This window comes from Lathamus discolor, chromosome 1 (genome assembly GCF_037157495.1).
Source record: "Lathamus discolor isolate bLatDis1 chromosome 1, bLatDis1.hap1, whole genome shotgun sequence".
In the NCBI taxonomy this organism is placed as follows: domain Eukaryota; kingdom Metazoa; phylum Chordata; class Aves; order Psittaciformes; family Psittacidae; genus Lathamus; species Lathamus discolor.
The window spans coordinates 11,805,996-11,830,162 of record NC_088884.1 but is presented as its reverse complement, the minus strand read 5'-3'; the positions used below and the strand labels follow the sequence as shown (position 1 = coordinate 11,830,162).

The following is a 24,167-nucleotide window of genomic DNA, read 5'->3' as shown; positions in this document are numbered from 1 at the left end:
TCTTGCAGAAACAGAGGCACTAGTCAGGCCACCACCAGATCTGGTGACTACTCTGATTTGCAGTGTGTGTGTATGTGTGAAGAGGGGGATCACATGGCTACACAGCCTGTGCCACTGTTTTCCATTTGCTTACTGCAGTTCTTCTCCCTTCCCCTTCTTTCATTAACTGAGAGCTGGATCTGCCTCTCCTGTATATGTTCCAGTGCTTGCCGTCAGCCTGGGAAGCCTGTAATTAAGTAGCTCATCTTATTCACCTTTTAAATACTGTTACATCATTAACTCTTTTCTAGTTCTATGAAATTTCCTCAGCATTTCAGAAGTTGTTAGGAAACTAATGATTAACATTGCCGACTACCACATCTTTCATTTATTTTTCTAATAATTCTTCAACCTGACATTTTAAAATAAATGTTTAATTTATGTTGCTTGTGTTTACTATCCTTTCATATTATTGATTTAATGGAAAGTATTTCCATGTTACATAATGTGAAAAACACTGTTTGTGTTTTCCAAATATGCAATAGAAACACTGTTGCTGTTCCACATTCTTTTAGGCGATTCTGTTTTCCACATTTACTAGGAAAGCAGTGCTAGTATCTGCAATATCATTATCTCTGATTAACTTAACATTCTTACTTTCCATGGGATATATATTTTTGTTTTACTTTCTTCTAAGTTCTTAAATTATTTAACTCTTTAGCTGTACATTAACTGTTGTTAGGTTCATTTTCTTCTCCACTGTTTCATTTTTCAGTGTGCTGCTTCTTCTTCTTTTAGACAGTAAGAAACAAGCTGGAGATGCAGATAATGAATAGACCTGAAGTGGTATAGCTGAAAGGGGTTGCCAAAACTTTGTGAAATTTCAAAGGCAGGAATCTTTTGTTCCGAGGATGTTTTTTGCAGGTGTACTGGATCTGGCCTGGGATTAAGTTAACTTTCTTCACAGCAGTGATAACTGTGCTGTGTTTTGGGTATGTGGCTAAAACAATGTTGAAAACATGCCGATGTTTTGGCTGTTGCTGAGCAGTGCTTGTACAGGATCAAGGTTGTTTCCTTCCCACCCTGCCCACACTCCCACCCCAGCGAGTAGGCTGAGGATGGGCAAGAATCTGGGGGGAGGCAGACAGGATAGCTGACCCCAGCTGACCAAAGGGACACTCCATACTGTACGACATCATGCCCAGCAATAAACCTGGGTTGATAAAAAGTGTGGGATTGGGGTTGGCTTCAAAGAGCGAAAGACTGACCAGGCATCGGTCTGCTTGAGGGCTTGTGAGTGATTGCCTTAACATCACTTGCTTTTTTTTTCTGTTTTTATCCTCACTTATTACATTTTATTAATTCTCACTTTTTCCCTTCATTTATTAAGCCATCTTTATCCTGACCCATGAGCGTTCTCTCTTTCTCTTCTATTCTCTCCCCTGTCTTTTTCTCCTATTCTCTCTCCCTGGGGAGGAGGTGGAAGGAGTGAGCTAGCAGTTGTGTGGGCACTCACCTGCTGGCCAGGGTCAACCCATGCCTCCAGAATGTAAGAAAAATACATTAGAAGCACAATCCCAGGGGAATGAAGTACTTTTTCCAAGAAGCAAGCCAGGAAAGAGTCATTTGTGAAACCACAGATGAAAGGAGTGGGAGGACAGGCTGAGAGAGCTGGGACTGTATAACCTTAAGAGGAGGCTGAAGGGAGAGTATCTTACTGATGTGCCTAAAAGCCTGCTAGGAGGAGCGAAGACGGAGCCAGACTCACCTCAGTGCTTTCCAGTGAAAGGATAAGAAGCCACGGGCACGAATGGAAATACAGGAATATCCATTTAGCTTATTAAAAACCCTTTTTTACTGTGTGGGTGGTCAAACATTGGAACAGGTTTCTCAGAGGAGTTGTGGTGTCTCCAGCCTCGGACACATAGAAAACCCAATTGGACACAGCCCTGCTCTAAGCGGAGTGATGGGCTAGAGAATCTCCCAGCCTCAGCAATGTTGTGATTCTTTGAGAAGTCATGGGTGTTAAGTGACCCCCGGTTTCATGGATCAAGCAGCCAAGCACATAGTCAGTATAGATAACATGGAATATCAGAGACCTTTCTCAGACAAAGCTGCAGCATCTTTTCCCAGTCTCTATAATTATCTTTCAGCTCTGGATACACAAGATTTTATGTTGAATTGTATTTTATCTTTATTTTACTTTTGAATAGAGTGATTACATGAGTCTTTTTAGTTTGGACCTTGAGCTTTTCCACTGGCAAAACTAGTACTGCTGCTTTGGCATAGAAAAGCACGGAAACCTGTCTCTTAGTACAGCATCGTTATTTTGGAACATGCTGTAACTTGGCGTGTGTTCCTGCACCAGAGTTGTCTGAGACAGCAGAGTCTTGTATGAGAACTTTCCAGTTACAGACTAATGTGCAGAAGGCTGATTCCTTATATCTGAGCATAAAATGACTCTACAGGAATGGATCCTGAAGTAGCAATTTCTGCTGGACACTGAATGTAAAACAATAGACTTTACACAAGTGCTGTTTTATAATAGGAGTGCTGGTAAAATAGTTCCATTCACAAGTATCAAAACTAGTGTTTCAAGGTGACTCATTGCCCTGATTCAATGTGCGGTTTAGGTTCAACTTATTTTACTGCTGGCCTTTTCACTTGCTGACAGTTTCATAGGTAAGAGTTTGTTTATATCTTTCTTTTCCTGGCAGTTCCTGGTTGAGTGAGCCCAGTTAGTCTTGTTGGCTTAGATTGTTTGTTAGCTGTTGCTGTTCAGGTATGTATTTAACCAACTAAATCTTGATTGCTTGATGTAAAGAAGAAAGAAAAAAGGAATAGGAGTGGTCCAGCTTTTTTAATACATGAATGAAATATTACACTTTTTTCGGGAAAAAAAATAGCTTCCTCTAAGAGATGAATTGCAACATGAAATTGGGGGAGGTATAAGGTGCACTTACGCTTTTGGTTACTTTACTAGAAAGGTACATGGTTTTAATTTGATTGACTTAGTGGTTTAAAAAACTTGCTCTCTGATTTACTCTCTGAGATGCTCGCGAATGCTTTACAGTCATAGCATGGGTTTCCATCAGAGCTGAAGAGATTTTTTTTAGTGTGTAGGTGCAGGAAGAATGTGATCCCTTTTGTGGTGGGTGCTGCCTCCTTCTCTGTGAATTCTCATTTGTTGAACAGAAGGAGTCTGAGCTCTGCAAGTGTGGCAGTGCACACAGAACTGTTGCATGAACAGGCAGTGCGGTACACTGGATTCCTATACTCTCTCATTGCACATGATGACTTTTTCTCTCTGAATATTTTAATTTTCCGCTTACTGTAAAGATAGCTGGGGGGAAAGGGGTAGTGTTAAATACTGAACATTACGTATTTCTATATAAAATTGAGGGTCTTATAGGTTATTCCACTGAGGAAGATAACGTGATTATGTCAGATACCTTCAATCCAGGTATTTACAAAAAATATATAAAACTGTATTTCCATCAATACAGAAGTGATTTACAAGTTTTCTTCTGGTGATTGTTCTGGTTGTGCTGGTCTAGTTCCAACCTCCCTGCCGTGGGGCTGTCTGTCAACTTCGTTTATTTTACCTATTATCTTTAGCAATGATGAGAACTAGCAGATTTTGCATTAACAGACAGTCATAAAGCAATGCTAAGAGCATCCTGTAAACGTTTTCCAGGGATGTCAGCAATACCAGCACACTGACACTAGGGACTACATCCCGTATAAAAAGGCTTTGGATGACAATTCGGCTGAAGTGCAATGTCAACAACTCTGTCAGGCTGCACGGAGGCGTTTTTCTCAGGGCAGTGACAATACCGACAGTGCGTGCACCCTGGAGACTGGCCATGGCCTTGTGATATTGCCCTCCTATGTAAGCAGAAGGGATATAGACCTCCCAAAGTAGAGTTTTCGGAAATCTTCCTGAGTGATCTCTTATTGCCAACCCTGTGGTTTTGCTTTGGGGTAACACACCTCCAGATCTGACCCTGCATTTACCCTATTTGTAATGATCTGCAGCTAATTTACCCAAGTCCGACTGGCGGGAGCTGAGCGTCGCTCCAGTTTGGCTCACCCCCCCCGGCTGGATAAGTCCCCGTGGCTCCCAGGCCACCATTTCTCAGGGTGGGTAAAGCCGCCCGAGGGAATACCGAGCACGTTTCGGGTCCTCGTTGGCAGGCTCCGGGGGAGGGACGGGCAGGGGCACCGGGACGGCTCCGCAGCGCTGCCGCCGCGGCTGCGGCACCCCCGGGGCCGGCGGGGCCGCTCTCCCTCCGCCGGCGCTCACCCGCGCCCGGCAGCGGAGCGGTGCGGAGCGGCGCCGAGGGGAGGGGCAGGGCACAGCCGCCGCCGCAGCCGCTCCCTCCCGCGGCGGCCGGGGGGCGGGACGCCGCGGCAGCGCCAGCGCCGCTGTCAGCGCCCGAGGGGCTGTGGGGGCCGTGCCGGCCTCGGGCAGCTGCTGGCGGCCGCCGGCGCGCAGCGGAGCGGAGCGGAGCGGAGCGGGCTGGCCCGCTGCTGGCAGCCGCACCACGGCAAGCACGGAGCCGCGCCTCAGCAGCACCGCGCCCGCGGCGCCGGATCCCCCGTCGCGGTGAGTGAGGCGGGCGGCGGGCGGCGGGCATCGAGCGGCGGGCAGCGGGCGGGCAGGCAGCACCGGCCCGGCGGCGCTGCGGGGCCCGTGGCCCTGTGCCCCGGCGGGGCGGCGGCGGCAGCTGCGAGGGGTGACGCGGCCGCGGGTCCCCGGGTCTGCGCCGGGGGCAAGGGGAACTGGGTCGATTTAACAGGTTGAGATGGGCGATGTGGTGCGCGGCTTGCTTGGTACCCACATTTTTGGCGTGGAGGTAGTCAAGAGCTGGCTTTTTATTAGCGATTTGGTGCTGCTGCTATTGCTAATATTGGCTGCTTATGCTATAAAACGCTTCCTAGGAACCTGGCGGCTTCAGTTGGGTGTCTAATAACTCTCGGGTATTCGGCAGCTGCCAAAACTGTCAGGACATACAGTTGTTTATCTCCATTCTGGCTTTAAGATAGTTGATATACATAAGGAAATACCTTAACTGGTTTGATTTTGTTTTTTTTTTTTTTTCCCCATAAGCAAGAATAAGGGGTAACATTAAACAGTCTGGGGCATCCTTATGGCTGTAAAGGCAGTATACTCTCCTCAAAGTGGTATTTTCTTAGGCTGCTGGACCAATGACCCTTGCTTTAAAACGTTTTATTCATGAAGTTTTCAAAGGGCTGACAGTTCCTTGTGCCAACTTTTTAACTCCCTTTTTTTATCATGTGTAATTTATACATAATGGGACATGATTAATTTTTAATATTTGCAGAATGAGTTTTGTGAGTCTGCTGGGAGGTTGTTTTGTCTTTTTGATTTAATGGGTACAGGATTCCTTGTAATTTTAGAAATCTAAATCAGATTATAGCGTTCGATAATTTTAAAAGGGACTACCTAAAGGGAAATGTTGTAATTCAAGCCGTTTGTAAGTTTGCAAAGTGAGACTTAGTCAGAAGTCCCAGAAGGGATGAGTAATTGATTGGGTTTTTCAGGTCTTGCTGCGATTGGGGTTTGGGTATTTTTCTCCTGCAGGGCATATGACATTTGCAAAAATCTGTAGCGTTCAGTTAAGTACACTGTATCCTCCGAGGATCATGCAGTAATAAACAAGCAATATTATTAGATACTCATTTTTGTCTTATTTCTTCCTACACTCTGTGTCCCTTGAATAGCTGTGGTGTTCCGCAACACAAAGGCCTTGTATCTTTGTGCATATAAAGTGGTTCAACAGGGTGAAACAACTAATTGATTGTGAATAAGCGAAATCAAATGGCCAAGAACTGAAACATTTGCCGTGCTCAGCTGCATTTTTCCATAGCAGTACTTCATAAGCAGGCAAGTTTCAAAATACGTTTTCTGTATTCATACAAAGCAGCCTGTGCTCAGGGCACTCTTACTTTCTGAGTTTGAAAGCATGCTTAATTATAGGTGTATGCCCTGAAGCCAATGGAAAATTTCCACAGACTTGCCTGACCCGCAAGGATTAATTCTAGCGACTTTTCCATCATGTTAGTCCTTCGTATAACCACAAGTTTCCGATGTTCCTGGGATACATGCTTGTAAGCTTCCAGGAAATGAGGCAGTAGAAAACTTTACTGGACTTGGGGGCTTGTTCCACCCTTCTTCTATTAGGAGAAAGATTCACTTTAGGCTTAGGATGAACAAAAGGCTCTGGGGAGACCTTAGAGCCTTATGTCTTCCAATACTTTAAGGGGGCCCACAAGAAATCTGGAGAGGGACTTTATTTATGAAGACAAGTAGTGGTGCAACAGGGGGGAATGTCTTTAAATGGAGGAGGGTAGATTTAGATGAGGTGTTAGGAAAAAATCTTTCACTGTGAGGATGGTGAGGCCCTGGCACAGGTTGCCCAGAGAAGCTGCGGCTGCCCGTCCCTGGAAGTGTTCAAGGCCAGCCTGGACGGGGCTTTGAGCAACTTGGTCTAGTGGAAGCTGTCCCTGCCCACAGCAAGGGGGGGTTGGAAATAGATGATCTTTAAGGTCCTCTCCAACACAAACCATTCTGTGCTTCTATGATGTGTGAAATCTGTGTTGCATTTTTTGGAATGTGGCAGGAAAGGCACTCTGAGTTTCATGTACCCTGTCACATTCTTACAAGCTGTATTTTCATGCCCCATTATGGAGCTGTAATGTTAGAGAGGTAGTATAGTAATGTTTGAGACTAAAACTCCTGTGCTATAAGGTATATATATTTGTTTGTTGTTTTTACATTGGAATGGGCACGAATTTCAGTTTTTCAGTACTGGGCTCTAACTATTTTTAACTGAAACTTCCATTGCTAGTCAAACCTGAAGTGTTAAAAATAAATGACAAGGTTACAGTGACATGTTTTTTGTAATGTGCAGGTATCTGCTAAGCTCTAAGAATTCTGGGTCCGTATAACATTGTGCATTTGTGTCTTTACATACAGGCAAAGAACAGTTCTGCAGTGTCTGAGGATGGATAAAGACTTCCGCTACTACTTCCAGCACCCGTGGTCTCGCTTAGTTGTGGCTTACTTGGTGATCTTCTTTAACTTCTTAATATTTGCCGAGGACCCAGTATCTCACAGTCAGACAGAAGCCAATGTTATTGTTGTTGGTAATTGTTTCTCCTTCGTAACAAATAAATACCCTGAAGGAGGAGGCTGGAGATTTTTGAAGGTGTTTCTGTGGCTGCTTGCCATTCTCACAGGACTGATAGCTGGGAAATTTCTCTTCCATCAGCGCCTGTTTGGTAAGTTACATGATGCGCCTACTGACTTCTCAGTAATGGCTTTCTGACTTCTCCCTTTAGCTTTCTACTCACTGCAATTTTGTAAGCTTTGCTATTAATCACTTCAACTGTTTAGAGCTGTATAGTACTCAGTACATCAAAGCTTATGTCATTGTGGAAGTTAATGCCATGTCTACTTATGAGCATAATTCACAAAAAGGACTAAAAATAGTGAAAGCTGGCATGTTTTAAATACTTGAGAGGTCAGTGGTTTTCAATATTATAAAAATACTTCTTTGCATCTTCAGACAGATTTTTAAATATCATGATTAAATTTTCTCAGCAATGTGCAGAAAAGACATTGTTCCTTGAGGCAGTGACACTGTGTATTGTCAAAAGGCACATTAAGTGGAAGCAGAGCCTGTTAGTATTGGCAGAGTTGTGCTGTAGAGCTTCCCATGTCAAAACAGGAATTCTAGAGAAGCAGAACCTGTCTGTCTTGTAGTACAGGAGTGACTCAGTGAAATGGAAAGGTAGGAAATGGAAGAAAACATGTCAGTAACTGGGGAACTTACTGCACATGGACTGACTGAAAGGAATGGAATGACCCTGAATTAGATTCTGAGACTGGGAACTTAGATGTATACATACAGAGATACAAAATAGTCAATCACTGTCTTAACTGAATCATGTAGTGAATGTAGAAAATGTTGCATCTGAGGGCTCAAGGCTGTGTCTAAGTTTTAGAGATAAGTCAAAATCATGGAAATGATTACTTTACTCCCACCAGCTTTATTGTTCTTTGAAACATCTGATACCAGTTGTCATTGCTGGTTTAAGTAGACTAGCCCTATATTCTTATGCTGCAAGACTTCAGGATGTATGGTTACTGGAACACCTCGAAGCACATGAGCGATAGGCCATTTCCTTGATCTGTCTTGTTCTATTAAGATAGAGAGAAAGGCACTATTGTTTCAATAAATCAAATGTAAAGCTGTTATGTCAAGGAATGAACAAGCAAAGCCACATTAAGAGACTTCTCATCATACAGACTTCTCTTGAAGAACTTATTCTGAAAAATAGTTGAGCATCTTGAAGGCTATTTGGTGGACATTTTAGCATAATGTAATGGTGAATGTAGAATGTCCTCATAGAGAGGACATTTTACCTTACTTCCTTGGCTCTGGAACCAGCACTGTTGCAATAATGTTTTCAATTCTGGCTTCCACAATTGAGGAATTATTTTGCTAGATTGGAAAAGATCAGGGAAAAGTAAGGAAACTGATTATAAAATTGAAAAATAAGCCCTATAGCGAGAGATTGAGAAGATAAAGGGAAGATTAGAGGGGGATTTGCTCAGATTTGACTTGAAGGACAGTATCTTCAGTCTGGCAAATGTATTGCGAGGTCCAGTGCTTGAAAGTGGCAAATAGCCAGCACTTTTAATTTTTTTAACTGAAAGGCTAGAAAATCAGTGGAACAAGTTGTTATAGGATGTGGCTTCCTCGAGACATGTAAGTTTTTCTCTTTTGGGAATATGTCCTAGTCTGATTACAGAGTAATTCTCTGTCTTTTATCTAGGTGGGTTAGTATGATAACTCCTTCTGGATTTGTAAGTATATATCACAGAGAGGATGTAGCTTTACATAAATTTTAAAGCAGCTTGGATCAGCATTACTGCCAAAAGGAGACGGTCTGCCCAGCCTTCAGTGTCTGCTGCTTCATACTCTTATGCAGTTGCTCGGTGAAACAGGATAGGGAACTCACACATGTTAGTAGTACCCATCTTTTATTTCAGTGAGGATCATATCTCTGATCATACTGATATTTGTGGCAGCACACAGATGGGATCAGCATTGGGAGGAAACTTACAGGCAAGAGATTCCTACCTCTGATGGCAGTGCTGGCTTATGGATATTTATGGTTGTGGTCTGGATGACCAGTATGGGTGTAGCTACAAACTGATTGGAGGCTAGCTGCTGCATATTGAGTTTCCAGGCAGTTTGAACCAATCTGCCGCAGTCTTCTCTTCCTAAACACAGCCACATTGTTTTGGTGCCTTCCTCAAGCCAGTGCTGCTGTTAATGTGACAGAGCAGTGAGCCAGCTCAGGCAGCTGATCCCATGGAAAACCAATTGCTTCTTCTGTCATCTACAGCAGCTCCTTAAACTGATGTGATTACTTGAGTGCCAATGCTGATGCAACAGCCAAAGACTGTGCCGCCAAGATAGCTGGGGGCCATGGCAGCCCTACCTTGTGTTGGCTCAAGTGCTGTGGGACTGCACCCACACAGTGTGTCAGTGGAAATATGCTGTTGCTTGTGATACACTGCGAGCAGATGGCAGTCTGTGTGACTGAAGAGCTGACTGTATTGCTGATTGATGTGGCCATACTAGCTGTAAACTAGTTAGTGTGGATAGCGATCGCATTGATGAGATGATGATGTGGGTTTACAACTTGAGTGTCTCTCTGGATCTCCAGAAGATTTGTACAGCCCATGCTAAAAGCTTTTCTGCAAGTTATTTGTGACTATTTTAATGTCTTCACTGCCTAGAAATCCCTCATTTTATCGAGATCCTTGTTGAATATGCCCTCTGGATCTTCTGGCATCAAGCACTTTGGGAATTCACCTCCTTATTGTTTGTGATTTCCCTGGTCTATCTTTTTTAAGTAGCTGCTACTTCTGTATTTTTTTTCTTTTTTTTTTTTTCTGTTTAATCCTTTATTTTTTCATGTATAATTGCTTGGAACCATTCTATTTTTAATCTTTGTTCATTTTTTTATTTTTTTCTCTGCTAAATTCCATTTATAGAGGGAATTGTGACTGGTTGATTTTTTGTGTCCTGTATATAACTTCCTGCAGTCAGGTAACCAAATAGCATCAGTCAATCTTCCCCTGTCAGATCTTGGCTCATGGTGAAGGCTGCAGGTTCAAATTGAAAAGGATTAGTCTGCACATCTTGCTTTAGATGAAGAGGAGTGGAAAGGATTTTCTTTCTCCGTGCCCTTCCTGTTCTTTTGTCCTGTCTTCTGTATTTCTTGCTGCTGAGTTTGCCTATGAACTAGAAAAACAGTGTAGCCAGGCCTATGTCATAATACAGTTTACAGTCTGTGACAGCCACTGTCTGGTAGCCATGACCATCATGAACTATAAAAATAATAGAAATAAGTTCAGGTATGTTGCATTTCTAAAAGTGGAAAGAGAAGGGTGCTGGAAACATTATTTAGGCTTCATCTCTCTGAGTTCATGGAAAGATAATGGAGCAGGTAAACTATTTGTTGAGAAATAAAGATCTCAACTAGAGGACATGATGGGATGTTTTCTGTTGATAAGGTTCAGTGCAACCCTTGAACAGTAACCTCTTCAGGGACTCCTTCAAGGCATTGCTCGTGACTTAAGATTAGAAAACAATTCCATTTCTTGCTCCTCAGTCAAGAAATAACTTGCTTCATTTGGTAAACATCTCCTGTGATAAATAATTCCAAATAAAACAGCCTTTATCTAGTGCATTCTTTATGTCTTTATGGCATATGGTCAGAACAAATGGTATTTGAAAACTCTCTTTTGGCTGTTACCCACTGTATTTTTTTGATTCATTACTAAGCGTATCTTCTATTTTGTTAAGTATTGTGTTTGCCATGCTTTTCATTTTGCAATGGAAAGCGAAAGGTCATAGATGAATATCGGAAGTTTGGGGAAATAAAAAGTAAAGATATATATATCCCTGTTATTTTTTGTTCTGCATGAGGGAGTTACTTGAGGCAGGAAAAGTGGTAATTTCTTTGTGCTTACTTAGAGATTTCTTGGTTTTTATTTTCTGCTTTATGAAAAGTGAAAGAGCTTACAAACCGACCCCATCTGATGACACTATGCTCTCAGAAAATGCGTTCGGATCTTAAATCCCAACTTAAAAGAAATTCTTGAATAAATTCTTGCACATTTTTCATATTGCTCTGGGGCACTGTCTGGAAAATAACAGTATTTAGTGTGTAGAAATTGTATGTTTTAATTGACACCTTCTCAACATATGTACAGTTGCTTTTCTGTACTCCAACCTCAGGACCAAATTCTGAGTTCAGTGGGAGGTTTTTTGGCCCAAAGTTCAAGCTGTGCCTTTTGCATTAATGCATATGAACATGATCAATCATATACATTTAAAATAGTCTTTCATTTGAGCAGACTTTTAGCACTATATATAACTGGGCAGTATACTTGGAAAAATAATAGCTAAATTTTTTTCAGTCCAGCATCTTGGCTTTGACCGCTTTCCATGTGTAATAATCCTTATCTTATGCTGCATATTAAATGCACCAGTTTTTTAAAACATGCTTACTACAAAACATGCATCTACCTGCCCATTTCTCTAACTCTTAGTGGTTATAAAGACCCATTAAAATCTGATTAAAACCCTGTTATTACAGCGACCGGATTTTATTCAATTGCCAGTGAGTGTGCCTAGGTTTATATTTGTAAGTTCCTTTTTAATGATGGGGAAGGAAACTAAATACTTAATGTGTTAAGTTATGGAAAATAAGATATATAGAACTAAAGCCGTATTTCTTAAAACAGGGGAATCATCATAATACTGCAGGCAAATTAGAGATGTTGAATAAATGTTGAATTTAATGGGCTGCTCGCTTACAAATGTTCACAGTTAGCAGTTTGCTTAGAATTAAATGGTAATCTGAGCTTCACAGACACTGGAGTGAATAAATAAAGCAGTCATTGTAAGAATTGCCCTGAGATGTGGGTACACACTAATGCTGTGAATTTTTTAATGGACAGTAATGCCATGCTGGGAGCAATTTCATGATAGACAGTTTGAAACAAAACACCCGCTGAGGACCTGTTATGTTTTTGTCAAACACATTTATCTGGAAAGCTTTAAAAGATATTGAAAACCTATTATAAACAGACTTCTCAGTGCCTGATTTTATGCTGAAAGTTAAAGTGTGTACCAACTGAAGCAATCATTGTATGCAAATTGCACGAGGAAATTGGTCAGAATGGGATTTAGTCAAGATGATTGTGCACTACATAAGAATAATGTATCTGTCAGGTGGGTAACAGGCATAGGATAAATTCATACAGTAGTACAAACATCATTAATTAGTATCCTGATATATTAGGGGCCACATTAGTATAAAATCTGGGTTGTGGTATTGCTGCTAGTATTGCTGTGGCATATCACTTTCATAGCAGTGCTTCAGTACCAAGAGCTGATGAACCCAATGTGCTCTGTTTTGGAAAAAAACCCAACCCAAACCTGCAAAATAAAACAAAAACCCAAGAGATGTGATAAGATTTCTGTATGGTTGTTTTTGAGCCAGATTGTTTCCCATTCTTATTTGATAGTAGTTATATGAACAGTTGTGCCACCATGTGCAGGAACAAGTGATGGATGTATGGTAATACTTGCATAAAATTCTAGCCTGATTGATAGAGAATATTCTTTTCTGTTGCCAGCTCTGAATCTTACATTACAATAGGATTTGTCACTTAATACCCAGCAACTTTGCTCCTGCTATTTCTTTTCTGTTGATGACTTCAGCCTAATAGAAAGCAACTAATGTGATAACTGGCAAAAACCCCCCACTTTCTTCAAGAGCCTGTTCAGCATGAATTTCAGTAACAATATCAAGTTAATGCTGTTGAAGGCTTTCAAGGTCTACTGTGATAGCTTCACAGTCAATTCACCTCTTTTGTTTCCATTAAAATGTTGAAGCAATACAATAAGATTATTTTGGTCCTACAATATATGTGCCAAGGGGCCAAGCTGACGGTTTGCTAATAATAACGCACAACTGACTGTGAGCAAGCATTTCTGAGAGCCAGAATCATCAACAAAACACATAAAAAGGGAGAAGCTCGCAGCCAGCTACTGAATGAGTGCAGGCTCATCAGATTCCAGCTCTGGCTCATTGCCAGTAATTAAGATGTCAGTTTAAAATAAACTTTACATCATTCATGAAGGAGACCACGAATGACCTTTCAAATATAAATGAAATGCATGCAAGTGTCCTCCTAATTTCTTCTTTTACTGCTGTTTTTTTAGAAGAGCTGTAACATCTTACTGCTTCTTTTCAGGCTCAACGGGAATACTGCTGTTCTCTGCTCTTAGTGTTAGCTGTGGAATCAGTCTTGTACCATATTACCTCTGGGTAGTGAATTATAGAGTTTAATTGAAGAGGTACAGGCAGTAGCTACAAAAAAATTATTCTCTCCTCAGTGAAAGCTTTGACTGTACTGGAAGTGCGTACCCCATTCCCCAAGCAGCAGCATGAGACTGTGAGAATTGCTACATGTGTCAGATTATCCATAATGGGAAGGCTCTGGGGAATATTTAGCATCCAGTGACTGAAAACTAAAAATAAGTTCATTGCTACTTCATATTGATGTGTCAGCTCTGTGTTTTGATCTTTTTGATGTGACTTTCAGATTTTTCTTTCCATTTGAGACTGGAAGTGAGTTTGGAATGATGCCTGCCACTTACAGGAATAATATGTCTCCATTCCCCAATTTCCAGGAATAGAAGTGAGCTTATTCCTAGCAGAAGCAGCCTGATGGGCACAGTGCAGGTGCCAGTTAGTGCAGGGGCAAGTTTCTGCTATCCTTATTCCATGCAGCAAGGAGATAGAGAGGATGTTAGTGTGGAGCAACACCTCACGGTGTGCCCCATTGAGAGTCCAAGGAGAATGTGACTCCCTTGGTCATGCTGTGTCTTTTCAAAGGTCCCCTCATGCTGTCAGAGTGACATGAAGGTCCTTGACATAGCAGACATTTCTTTTCATGTGATTCTGTTGGGAGTCCAAGTCAGCCTGTGAGTCTGTCTTAGAAAGTTAGATAATTCTTTAATAATAATAAAAAAAAAAATCAAATGAAAAAAAACAACCCCAACAAACCAAACCAACATTCTGTGCTTTAAAAAAATCTAAATACGTTCTTAGGATTTATGAACTATTCAGCGAATAGTGAGTGTGGTTTATACACTTCTTACAGATATTTTACACATGGGAAGAGTAATAAAAAGCTATAAATGTACTCACTAACCAGAGTGACTTTTGAGGAGGAGGGATCAGTGATTGTTCCCTAGAAGGTAGGTGGGTCAGTAACACAATATTACTAAACGTGACTCCTGAGACAGGCAAAGCACAAAACCTCATTTCAGATGCTGCAAAACAGACTTCTCTGCTTTGTTATTTATTTCTGTGAGAAGGGGCAGTGCTCTTTTCCCCAGTAAGTAGCTTCTTCCAGGGGATGGCAGGAACAGCAGAGACTTTCTTGCTTTTTCAGACTCTCCATGGTGCCTCCTGCTGCGGAAGGAGTCTTCCAGGGCAGACTGGGCGTCTGGGTACACCTAGCAGCAGAGCCTCAGGGCAAGGTGAACTCAGACATGAACAGTAAGTGTTGAGTAACTCCTTGTGAGAATCAATGATTGTGTGAAGCTTTTACAGACAAAAGACTTTTAATCCAAATTTTCTCACACCTTGGTTCAGATAAAGCGTTATAATTTCCATCTCATGCTCAACAAATCTGGTGACCTTGTATGATGGGGTTACAGCTTTGGTGGATAAGGGAAGAGCAGCTAATGTCATCTACCTGAACTTGTGCATAGCATTTGACACCTGTGATACTGCCTCCAACTCTGGACCCCCAAACATAAGAAGGATGTGGGCCTGTTCATACGAGTCCAGAGGAGGGACATGAAGATGCTCAGAAGGCTGGAGCATCTCTCCTATGAAGACAAGCTGAGAGAGCTGGCATTGTTCAGCCTGGAGAAGGCTCTGGGATGGCCTTATAGCAGCCTTCCAGTACCTAAAGGGGGTCTACAAGAAATATGGAGAGGGACTTTTTACAAGGACAAGTAGTGACAGGATTTAGATTAGTTATCAGGAAGAAGTTCTTTAATATGAGGGTGGTGAGACACTGGAACAGGTTACCCAGAGAAGCTGTGGCAGCCCCATCCCTGCCAGTGTTCAAGGCCAGGTTGAATGGGTCTTTGAGCAACTTGGTCTCGTGAAAGGTGTCCTTGCCTGTGGTAGGGGGCTTGGAACTAGCTGATCTTTAAGGTCCTTTCCAATCCAAAGTAAGGTGAGATGTTCTTATCCACCTACCATGTTTCTGGGCAAAGACTGGGCAAAGAAGAGATTCAGAGCAGCCCTGCAGAGAAGGACTTGGGGGTGCTGGTCGATGATAAAATGAACATGAGCCGGCAGTGTGCGCTCGCAGCCCAGAAAGCCAACCGTATCCTGGGCTGCATCAAAAGGAGCGTGACCAGCAGGTCGAAGGAGGTGATCCTGCCCCTCTACTCTGCTCTCCCGAGACCTCACCTGGAGTATTGTGTGCAGTTCTGGTGTCCTCAACATAAAAAGGACATGGAACTGTTGGAACAAGTCCAGAGGAGGCCACGAGGATGATCAGGGGACTGGAGCACCTCCCGTATGAAGACAGGCTGAGGAAGTTGGGGCTGTTCAGCCTGGAGAAGAGAAGGCTGCGTGGAGACCTCAGAGCAGCCTTCCAGTACCTGAAGGGGGCCTATAGGGATGCTGGGGAGGGACTCTTTGTCAGGGACTGTAGTGACAGGACAAGGGGTAACGGGTTAAAACTTAAACAGGGGAAGTTTAGATTGGATATAAGGAGGAAATTCTTTCCTGTTAGGGTGGTGAGGCACTGGAATGGGTTGCCCAGGGAGGTTGTGAGTGCTCCATCCCTGGCAGTGTTCAAGGCCAGGTTGGATGAAGCCTTGTGTTGGATGGTTTAGTGAGAGGTGTCCCTGTCCATGGCAGGGGGGTTGGAACTAGATGATCTTGAGGTCCTTTCCAACCCTAACTATTCTATGATTCTGTGATTCTATGATTCCAGAGACACTTGCCTTTTAGTCTGAAGCAGAGGCAATTCCACCATGTGTCACATGCCTACCTTTTAGGAATGCTTTAACATGTAACCCACAAATAACCCCACTTGTTATTGCTCAAGCACCGGCATGGTTCCTCGGTGCCATTATAAAGGCCTCATTAGAACTGACTTTCACTTTGTGTGTGCAGCAGCCCAATCTCTGCAGCACAGCCTAGGAGCAGGTGACTGTATAGATGTTTGGGAGCAAGACTTCCAAGTAAAAATGTGAATGGTAATTTAACAGTGCCTGTAATGGTATTTTAATGATGACAATGGTAGTTAGAAAAACAGTTTTCCTATTTGATATAAATATCCAGAAACATTTAACATGTTTAAACTAGCATCCCTTATGCTCAGCAAAGCGGGAATTTAAGATTTCTTGGGTTATATATCCAAATAAAGAGATAAAAAAATCATTTGTTAAGACAGGAGTGAAAAGTGACAAGCTACAACCATGTTTTCATGGTTTGCACATTGCCTTATCCACATTGATAGATGTATATATCTATCACCTGGAATTATGTAAAATTAATATCTTTGGCACATTCAAATTGACCATTGAGTAAGTTATAGCAAAGTACCTGGTTTAGATGCAATTATCAGCTATTTAGTATTATGATTTATTTGATGTTAAAATATTATAATCTTTATGGGTTAAACCAGTGATGCTTCTGGCTCAGTATCTGACAGTGGCACACTGTGGATGCCAAGATAAAGGTATAGGAATAGTAAAGATTGTACTGATAACTCCCAGAATAGTTCCCCAACAATTTGCTCAGAATTCAGACAAAAATAAGTCTATTTTTAGATGCCTTTGACAGTCATTTTGAAGACAAAGGTAGTTAGCAGTAGTCTTTGTTCCTGCCTACCTGTTACTAAGAAGCAAATCCTTCTCAGATTTCCACATATACTCACAAACCCCCAAATTTACTAACTGCTTCATCCTCCTACTTCTGATACTGGGAAATTTGTTGGGTTTGGCCATTTGCATTATTAGCATTTTATGTGGAGCTTCTGTGGAGTTCCTGACCTGGGAAATTCAGGGCTTAACACAGCATTCAATTTTGTATCATTTTCACATAGCAAATGGAAATGTAAAGTCTTGGAGCGTAGTTTTCTCCATGCCTTCCGCTTTGCTTGATGTTTTTATATGAAATATCAATATGAATAAAGATTAGATTACTTTGAAGTAATGGTTTGGGGGCATGCTTGCTTCCCATGCGCCTCCTCATTGTGGCAGCCAAAGGTGGAACAATGTTTGTCTAAATTAGAGATCACTTCTGTATGACCTATCTAAATTCAGAGTAAAACTTTCAAGGAGTACCACTGTCTTGGGGATATCTACAGATTTCCGTCCCTGAGGCTGCAGATAAAACCCCAAACTTCTCTGGAGACTGTGTTTCTGATTGCCATGCTAGTGACACACACCAGAAGAAATGCAGGAATCAGGGGTCTCTTAAGAGTTAAAGGGGTCTAAGAGGGTACACTGCAGCGGTGCTGCCGGCACAGGGTTGGCCCACAACAAACCTGAAAAAGTCTTACCCTCAGCACTCTACCAACACCCATGAACTCCAGAGAGCCAAAAGCCTTTTTGTCTCAAATGTCATGGTGTTGTCACACATGGGCTACAAATTTCTGATGTGGTATTGTGTCCTCTGGCAGTAATTCGTACATTTGTATTTCTTGTGTTTCCACTGATACTGTACAAGTTCCTCCAGGTAGATCAGCTACTCCAGACAGGACTTTTCCCCTGGAACAGTTACTCTATTTGCTGCAGAGCACAGGTTATTCACTCACCTTTTCCAGTGGGTAGTGCCGTGGAAATCAGATTGACAGCTGATGCAATTACAGTAAAGAGAAAAACTTAGGAATTTGCACATTACTTACATTGAGATCTATCGAGTTTTCATTTTTAGTTACAAACCTTATCCCTCGCAAGATGTAAAGCCTTCTTTACACTATTTTGTCTGGTTGAGGGAAGTAAGTTAAGCCTGTTCTAGCTGCTTCCTTGTGTGTTATAATAAGAAAAGGTGAAGTCCTTCAAAGACTGCTTCTTCAGAGCAGGAAGAACATGTGTATTCCTGAGTATGTCAGTGTCTCTTAGGTGTCTTTGCCACTATGAAAGGCACTATTCATTTTGTGCCTGAATAATTCATATTATTTGAAATTGAACTTTTATAACTAGATCTCTCAAGGAGTCTGGATATTTTGTGACCATTCTGAATGCCTTGAGGCAAAATTTATGGTTATTTTTCAAGGCATATAAGATGTACTGAATGTAGTCTAACAAGTGTTCATAAAAGAAATGTAACTTCAAAATGAATGAAGACATTTGAATTCCTTACTCTGAGAGGGAAAAATCTTTCTCTGAAAGGCTGGAAATGCTCAGCAGCAAAACTGAGAAAATGTTCCATAACCTCAAGGAAACAAGTGCTATGTACTGTTTTCTGTGTCTGTTCCTTGTAAGGCACTAGTGTGTGAGGATGGCAAGGTTTTTTTGGCTACTTGAAGATTAAAATGCAGGTGATTGTCATGCTGCGCATAAAGCATTCTGGACTGGAAAGCCGTACCGTTGGCATGTCTTTATTATTTCTCTTTCTCCTAGATCCTGAACTATGTAAACTATCACCCATCTGAAAGTTGGACAGATGTACCTTTAGAGGTGGAATGCTTTTCTGTAGTAGCATCAAACAGGCTTTCCAGAGAACAGCCTTTTGCCAAATTAGCATATTGAGGTACATAGAAAAGGCTTTAATACAAGCAGTTCACCAGAACCTTTCTTCTTTAGTTATTTCGATTTTGATCACTCAGTTACGTGTGAAGAATCAAAATCTGTTTGAGTAGCCTCTAAGCTTAGTTAGCTTGCCTCTTGCAACAGTTTTTTGCAAAGTGCTTCCATGGAGGATTTTACTCTGCTTGCTTCCGTGGTGATAGTGAAGTTTAGGAAAGGCCATGTGTATGTCTCCTTACCAGCAGGAAGCTTCTTGCTGGGGGTTGACCTTAGATTTTAATGGTTTAAACAGTTTGAACTGCATGATGACTCGCTTTCTTTACCCTCTTGCAGTGTAAATGTCCCTTCTAGTCACTGTCAGCTGAGCTAAAGAAACTGATGAAATGTAGGCTCTCAAAGGATGCCCAGGTATTAGTGGTTACTTCTAGACTTTGTCCAAAGTTTACATCTGAGTCAGCTCACTTTAGGTGGTCAGTCCATCCTCATTTCCCCTTTTCTTTCCCATTTCTCACCAAAATCTTGCCCAATCGCAGATGACACAAAACTCTTCAGAAATTGTGCAGGCTGAAGATTTTTATTTTTTATTTTTATTTTTTATTTTAATTTTTTTAAAGAAAAACTGCATTATTTCAGCTCTCAGTTAAGGTTTTTGTTGTGTATGCAAAGAGCTTACAGAGGCAGTCTCTGTGTACCCAGAGGTTAGCAGAATGCATTTCTGGGTATCGAACTAAATCTTAACTTGGTTGAGGCTCATATAGGTCGTGTATGAAATATGAATTACTGATCCTTGGATTTCCAGATGTGGTTTGATGGCCTCATACTGCTGGTGTGGAATTGGTGTCGATCATATGCTTATGTTTGTATGGTTGTCTTTCGGCTTTTTTTATACTAGATTCTCCTGCCTTCAGACAACTGTGTCAATGTCTCTCTGGGGGTGCATTCTACCCTAAGTCACTCCATGAATGGGTTTGGTGGACTTGGCACTGTCAGGTTTACGGTTGGACTCGATGATCATAAAGGTCTTTTCCATGATTCTATGACTCCTAAACTTAGAGAAACTGTGGCTCTTTGCAATGTGTCATCTCCAGCACGATTTCCTTGCCTTGCCTTCCAGCAAAAAGGAAGTCCTGCTCAGCTAGGATTCTGATCTATCAAGAAAATGAGCAATAACAAACCTGTTATTCTCATGCTGTGGTAATGGTTATGGCATACAAGGTCCTGCTGTTGTATAACAGGGGCGGTTGTTGCAATTACAGTCTGTGTAAACAACTGGCCAGAACCACAGTTATCAGAGGAAAATTAGCTTTGAGAAGCAATTCAGACAGCAATAATTATCTTTCAACAGAGGAGCACCTTCTAGTGGTATTGAATGAATATGCAGCTGCATAAACTGCCAGTTTAAGATATTTGCTTTGAATAAGGAGACATAAGTATGCTAGATGAAGAATAGTAATGCATATTTCTGTACACTGTTTTTATGATTATATTGATAATTAATTTAAGACAAAACCAGAATAAAAGAAGTATAAATTTGGAAAAATTAAAACAGTTTTGAGCGACAGTATTCCCCTCCCTTACTAGCTTTTAAAGCCCTTACCATGAAAAAGTGTTTTTGTGTGTTCTACCATGGAACCTACCCACGCTCTGGCTTTTTCTAGTAATGAAGATTTAGTTTTATTATGTGTCTGATTTAGCTCCAAAGGAAACTTGCTGTGGAAGTGTTAATTTGTCAAAAATTTCACTGATTGTTGATACAGTTTCTCCATCCAATGTATTTCTAGTATAGTTACTTTTGCCATAATGTATTATCAAATGATTTTAAATTCATTTTTTCTGAAGTTACTACTAGATATGTGAATATGGTTGTTATGTGAGTACCGTGAATGTCGCAATTTAACTGATATTGTGGATTTCTGCTCTTTCAGTTTGCATGTAATAAATAATCCATTTGATACGGTTACATAGCGCACATAAAACAAATGATGCACTATTTCTAGAAAAGCAAATTAAGATTAATGAGCAATGCTTAATATTATGTCATTGCAGGAATTTGTGCATTAGTGGAAGCTGTCAGCATGAAACAGACATTTATACTTACATTTTCATGGGATTCCTTCGAATTCTTCAGCTGTGTGAAAAAATGTCAAATATAAAAGGTCTGATATGAAGATGGTTAAAAGAAGTCAAAACTATAGTTCCACTTTTTAATTCTGTAAATATAATCCTGTCTATCAAAGTAGGGAACTTGACCTTTTTTTCCACAAAGGAATTTTTCAGTATCTAGAAACTTCAACCTCAAATTGAAATAGGTCTTGAAAATGTTATAACCAATGAAAGCTCATTCCATATCACTTGTTTTTGGCTGTGCCATTATGAAACAGATTTGTTGAAATAGCTAGTATTTTGCTAGTATTATTTTCTAATACCTAGAAATAGCTAGTATACTTCATCCCATGGTAAGAGGGCAGAGGGGTAATATGGCAACTGGGAATCTGGGGCAAAGTTAATGGAGTTGAGGTTTTGTCAGCTGCTTTTGTTACAGTGGGCACAATATTCTGCAAAATCTTGCAAGTGCCACAGAGTCAGTCACTTGTTAGAAATACGACTGCCTAACCCTAAGGCTGTTTTGGGTCTGGTAGAATAATTACCAGCATTCAACACACATTAATACTGATAAAAGACTTGATTAGATGATTGTATCCCTTTTTGGTGCTCAGACAAGCATCTATCCAGATGCATATACAGATGCTATTTGAGAATTGTATAGCTTATGAAACCATAATTTCCCATCAAGTCTGAAAATATTCAGGTGCGAGAGTGTACCTCTGTATTTCATTTAAGGCTAGACAGCTGACTTGCTTGTCACTGGAATATACTTCTTGGTCCCACAGCATCAGTTCTTGACTTGTCTGGTGCATTGGAAATGCTGACACGCTTTGTAACCCCTGGGGTTCCTGTTTGTGCTCTGTGAGATTTAGTCACAGTGTCCAAAGAGTCAGCATAGTTGTAAATATTCATCGAATACAAGAAATAAAACAAAACCCATGCTTAACCTGTACATACTGAGATTGCATCAGAAACCTGTCTCTGGTCAGTTTACTTTTTTTCTGCAGACTTGACTTCTTTGATTAGAACTTGAGAGAGAGAACTGCCTGCATATAAGTGTGCATCTGCTGCGAGGGTCTAGACAGAAAAGGGTATACTCATAGGAGAAAGTCTAGATAATTTTGTAATTAAAATGAGCATTGTTTCACTTCCTTTGAGACACAAATTCTTTTTGTTAAAACACCTGCTGCCTCCTGTTAGAACACCTCCTGCTACCTTCGACTGACCAAGTGGCTACTTTCTTGTCTCGAGCAGAAGTAAAGCTGTTTCTCTGAAGAACTTCTTTACTGTAAGAGTGACAGAGCACTGGAACAGGTTGCCCAGGGGGGTTGTGGAGTCTCCTACACTGGAGATATTCAAGGCCCGCCTGGACAAGTTCCTGTGTGATGTACTGTAGGTTACCCTGCTCTTGCAGGGGGGTTGGACTAGATGATCTTTTTAGGTCCCTTCCAACCCTTGGGATTCTGTGATTCTCTCTTGCACTGTGCAAGTCTTCAATGGTGCAGCATGCGTGCTCAGTAGTGACCCTTACATTTCCTGCATTGTGTCCCAGAGGCAGCATTGATTGCCTTAGTCCTGTAGAAAATCTCTGGCAAAGTGCGTAGGCAAATCTATATCTTTTTTGATTTCCAGTTCAGCACTGGGGTTAGTTGTTGGTGGCTGTTTTCTGTCAAACTCCATGTGTCTGATGTAAAAGGGCATTGCTCATTCAAATCAGTCGAATGATTTGTTCTGCATCTTTTCTAGTATTTAAACATGTTAAATTATTTATATATAAACATATTCAACTCTGTGTATATTTTTATATGTTTATATTACATTCAGGTTTGCAATTTACTGTGCAGCAATAGTGTGTTTTTGGACTACTCACCAGAATGACCATTTGTAAACTGGTAGATACTTCTAGATGGATGATGACAAAATGTTGCTCTCTGAGTAAAAAATGCTTTATAAATGTTTATTTAAAAAAGCTTTGGGGTGATACATTGTAAGCAACCCTATATGCTTTTAAAAATAAGCTTGTGAATCCGTTTCAGTGCAGTTTCAGGAGAAAAGAACAAACAATGTGGGGAAAAAAAAGAAGGAAATCGTTATTCTGACAGGTCATTGCCGAGTATCACTAAACTGGAATTGAAAAACAGAGATTAGAGCACTGCCCTTCAGAGTTCAGCATCAGCATTATATGGGATATAAATACTGCTATGCTCCTTGTACCTAATGTGAAATTGGGATTCCAATGAATTCAAAGAAGGAAAATGTAGTTTCTGTAGGCATTACATATAAGATGATGAAACATTGTAGCTCTAAAATTAAAAAAATCATAACATTACTTTTATAGCCTGGCTGTTGAAAAACCCCACAGATTTCTTAAAAATGATAAAAATTCTTCAGGGATAAAGAGTGCAAAAATATAATTAATACTTGCATGCCCTCTAATTGACTTTTGTTATGCAGCGAGGACATCTACTGTGGGATTTTTTTTCACATTCATTTTAGAACCTGGGGTGCAGTCACATAGAATTTAAAGTTCTACAACTCAAGAACAAAATGCGTTAGCATTTTCTATTGCTAACACAAGGTTTTCAGTTGCTTCCCCACTAAAAAATGTTCTAAAACATTATAGGAAATCAATATCTATTTTTACAGGTTTGCTTTTAACTGCATCAGCACAATTGTCTAAACCTGAAGTAGTAACATTAGTAAGAGTAAAGTAAGTCTATAATTGAAAGGAAATGTTAAGCCTCTATAACAGAAATCGACAGATACAGAAAAATTCAGAATTAAGCCTGCTTACACACTATAATTCTGGCATAGCTTTAAGTCTTTCCACATGATATGCATTTTACAGCTTTTTCACCACAGCCATTTGGGTTATTGCATCTAGGTAGTAGTAATGACATTAGTGCAAAGCAAAGAGGGAGATGTGGTGCCTTTATGAATCCCCTGCAACATTCAGTGCAGCAGATGGCACTGACCATTACCACCCTGCTCTTGGTTGCCTGACAGAAAATGTCAGCCCTTTCCTTGTAGCAGGAAAGTCCATTTTCCTCTTCTTTTTTTTTTTTTTTTTTTTGTATTAAAAGATGAATGTACATTACCATGAATATTTGTATTTCTATTCTTTTTTCTTTGAGAAATAGCAAGCAGTCTTTAAAGGCTATGTGGCAA

General features: G+C 40.9%; 1 protein-coding gene across 3 annotated transcripts in view; it reads left to right on the top strand.

Moving 5' to 3' along the window:
* The first annotated feature begins 1,252 nt into the window (after positions 1–1,252).
* TMEM117 (transmembrane protein 117) overlaps positions 1,253–24,167 on the top strand; it is a 230,536-nt gene continuing 207,621 nt past the window's right edge. Inside the window, exons 1-2 of one of the 3 annotated variants that reach the window (XM_065664945.1) lie at positions 1,253–1,272; positions 6,983–7,287. In XM_065664945.1, the coding sequence (XP_065521017.1) occupies positions 7,011–7,287 (277 nt within the window). In that variant the 5' untranslated portion in view covers positions 1,253–1,272; positions 6,983–7,010. Of the gene's footprint in view, positions 1,273–4,439; positions 4,589–6,982; positions 7,288–14,581; positions 14,668–24,167 lie in introns of those variants that run through there. The other 2 variants (XM_065664953.1, XM_065664948.1) reach the window with 2 other exon arrangements.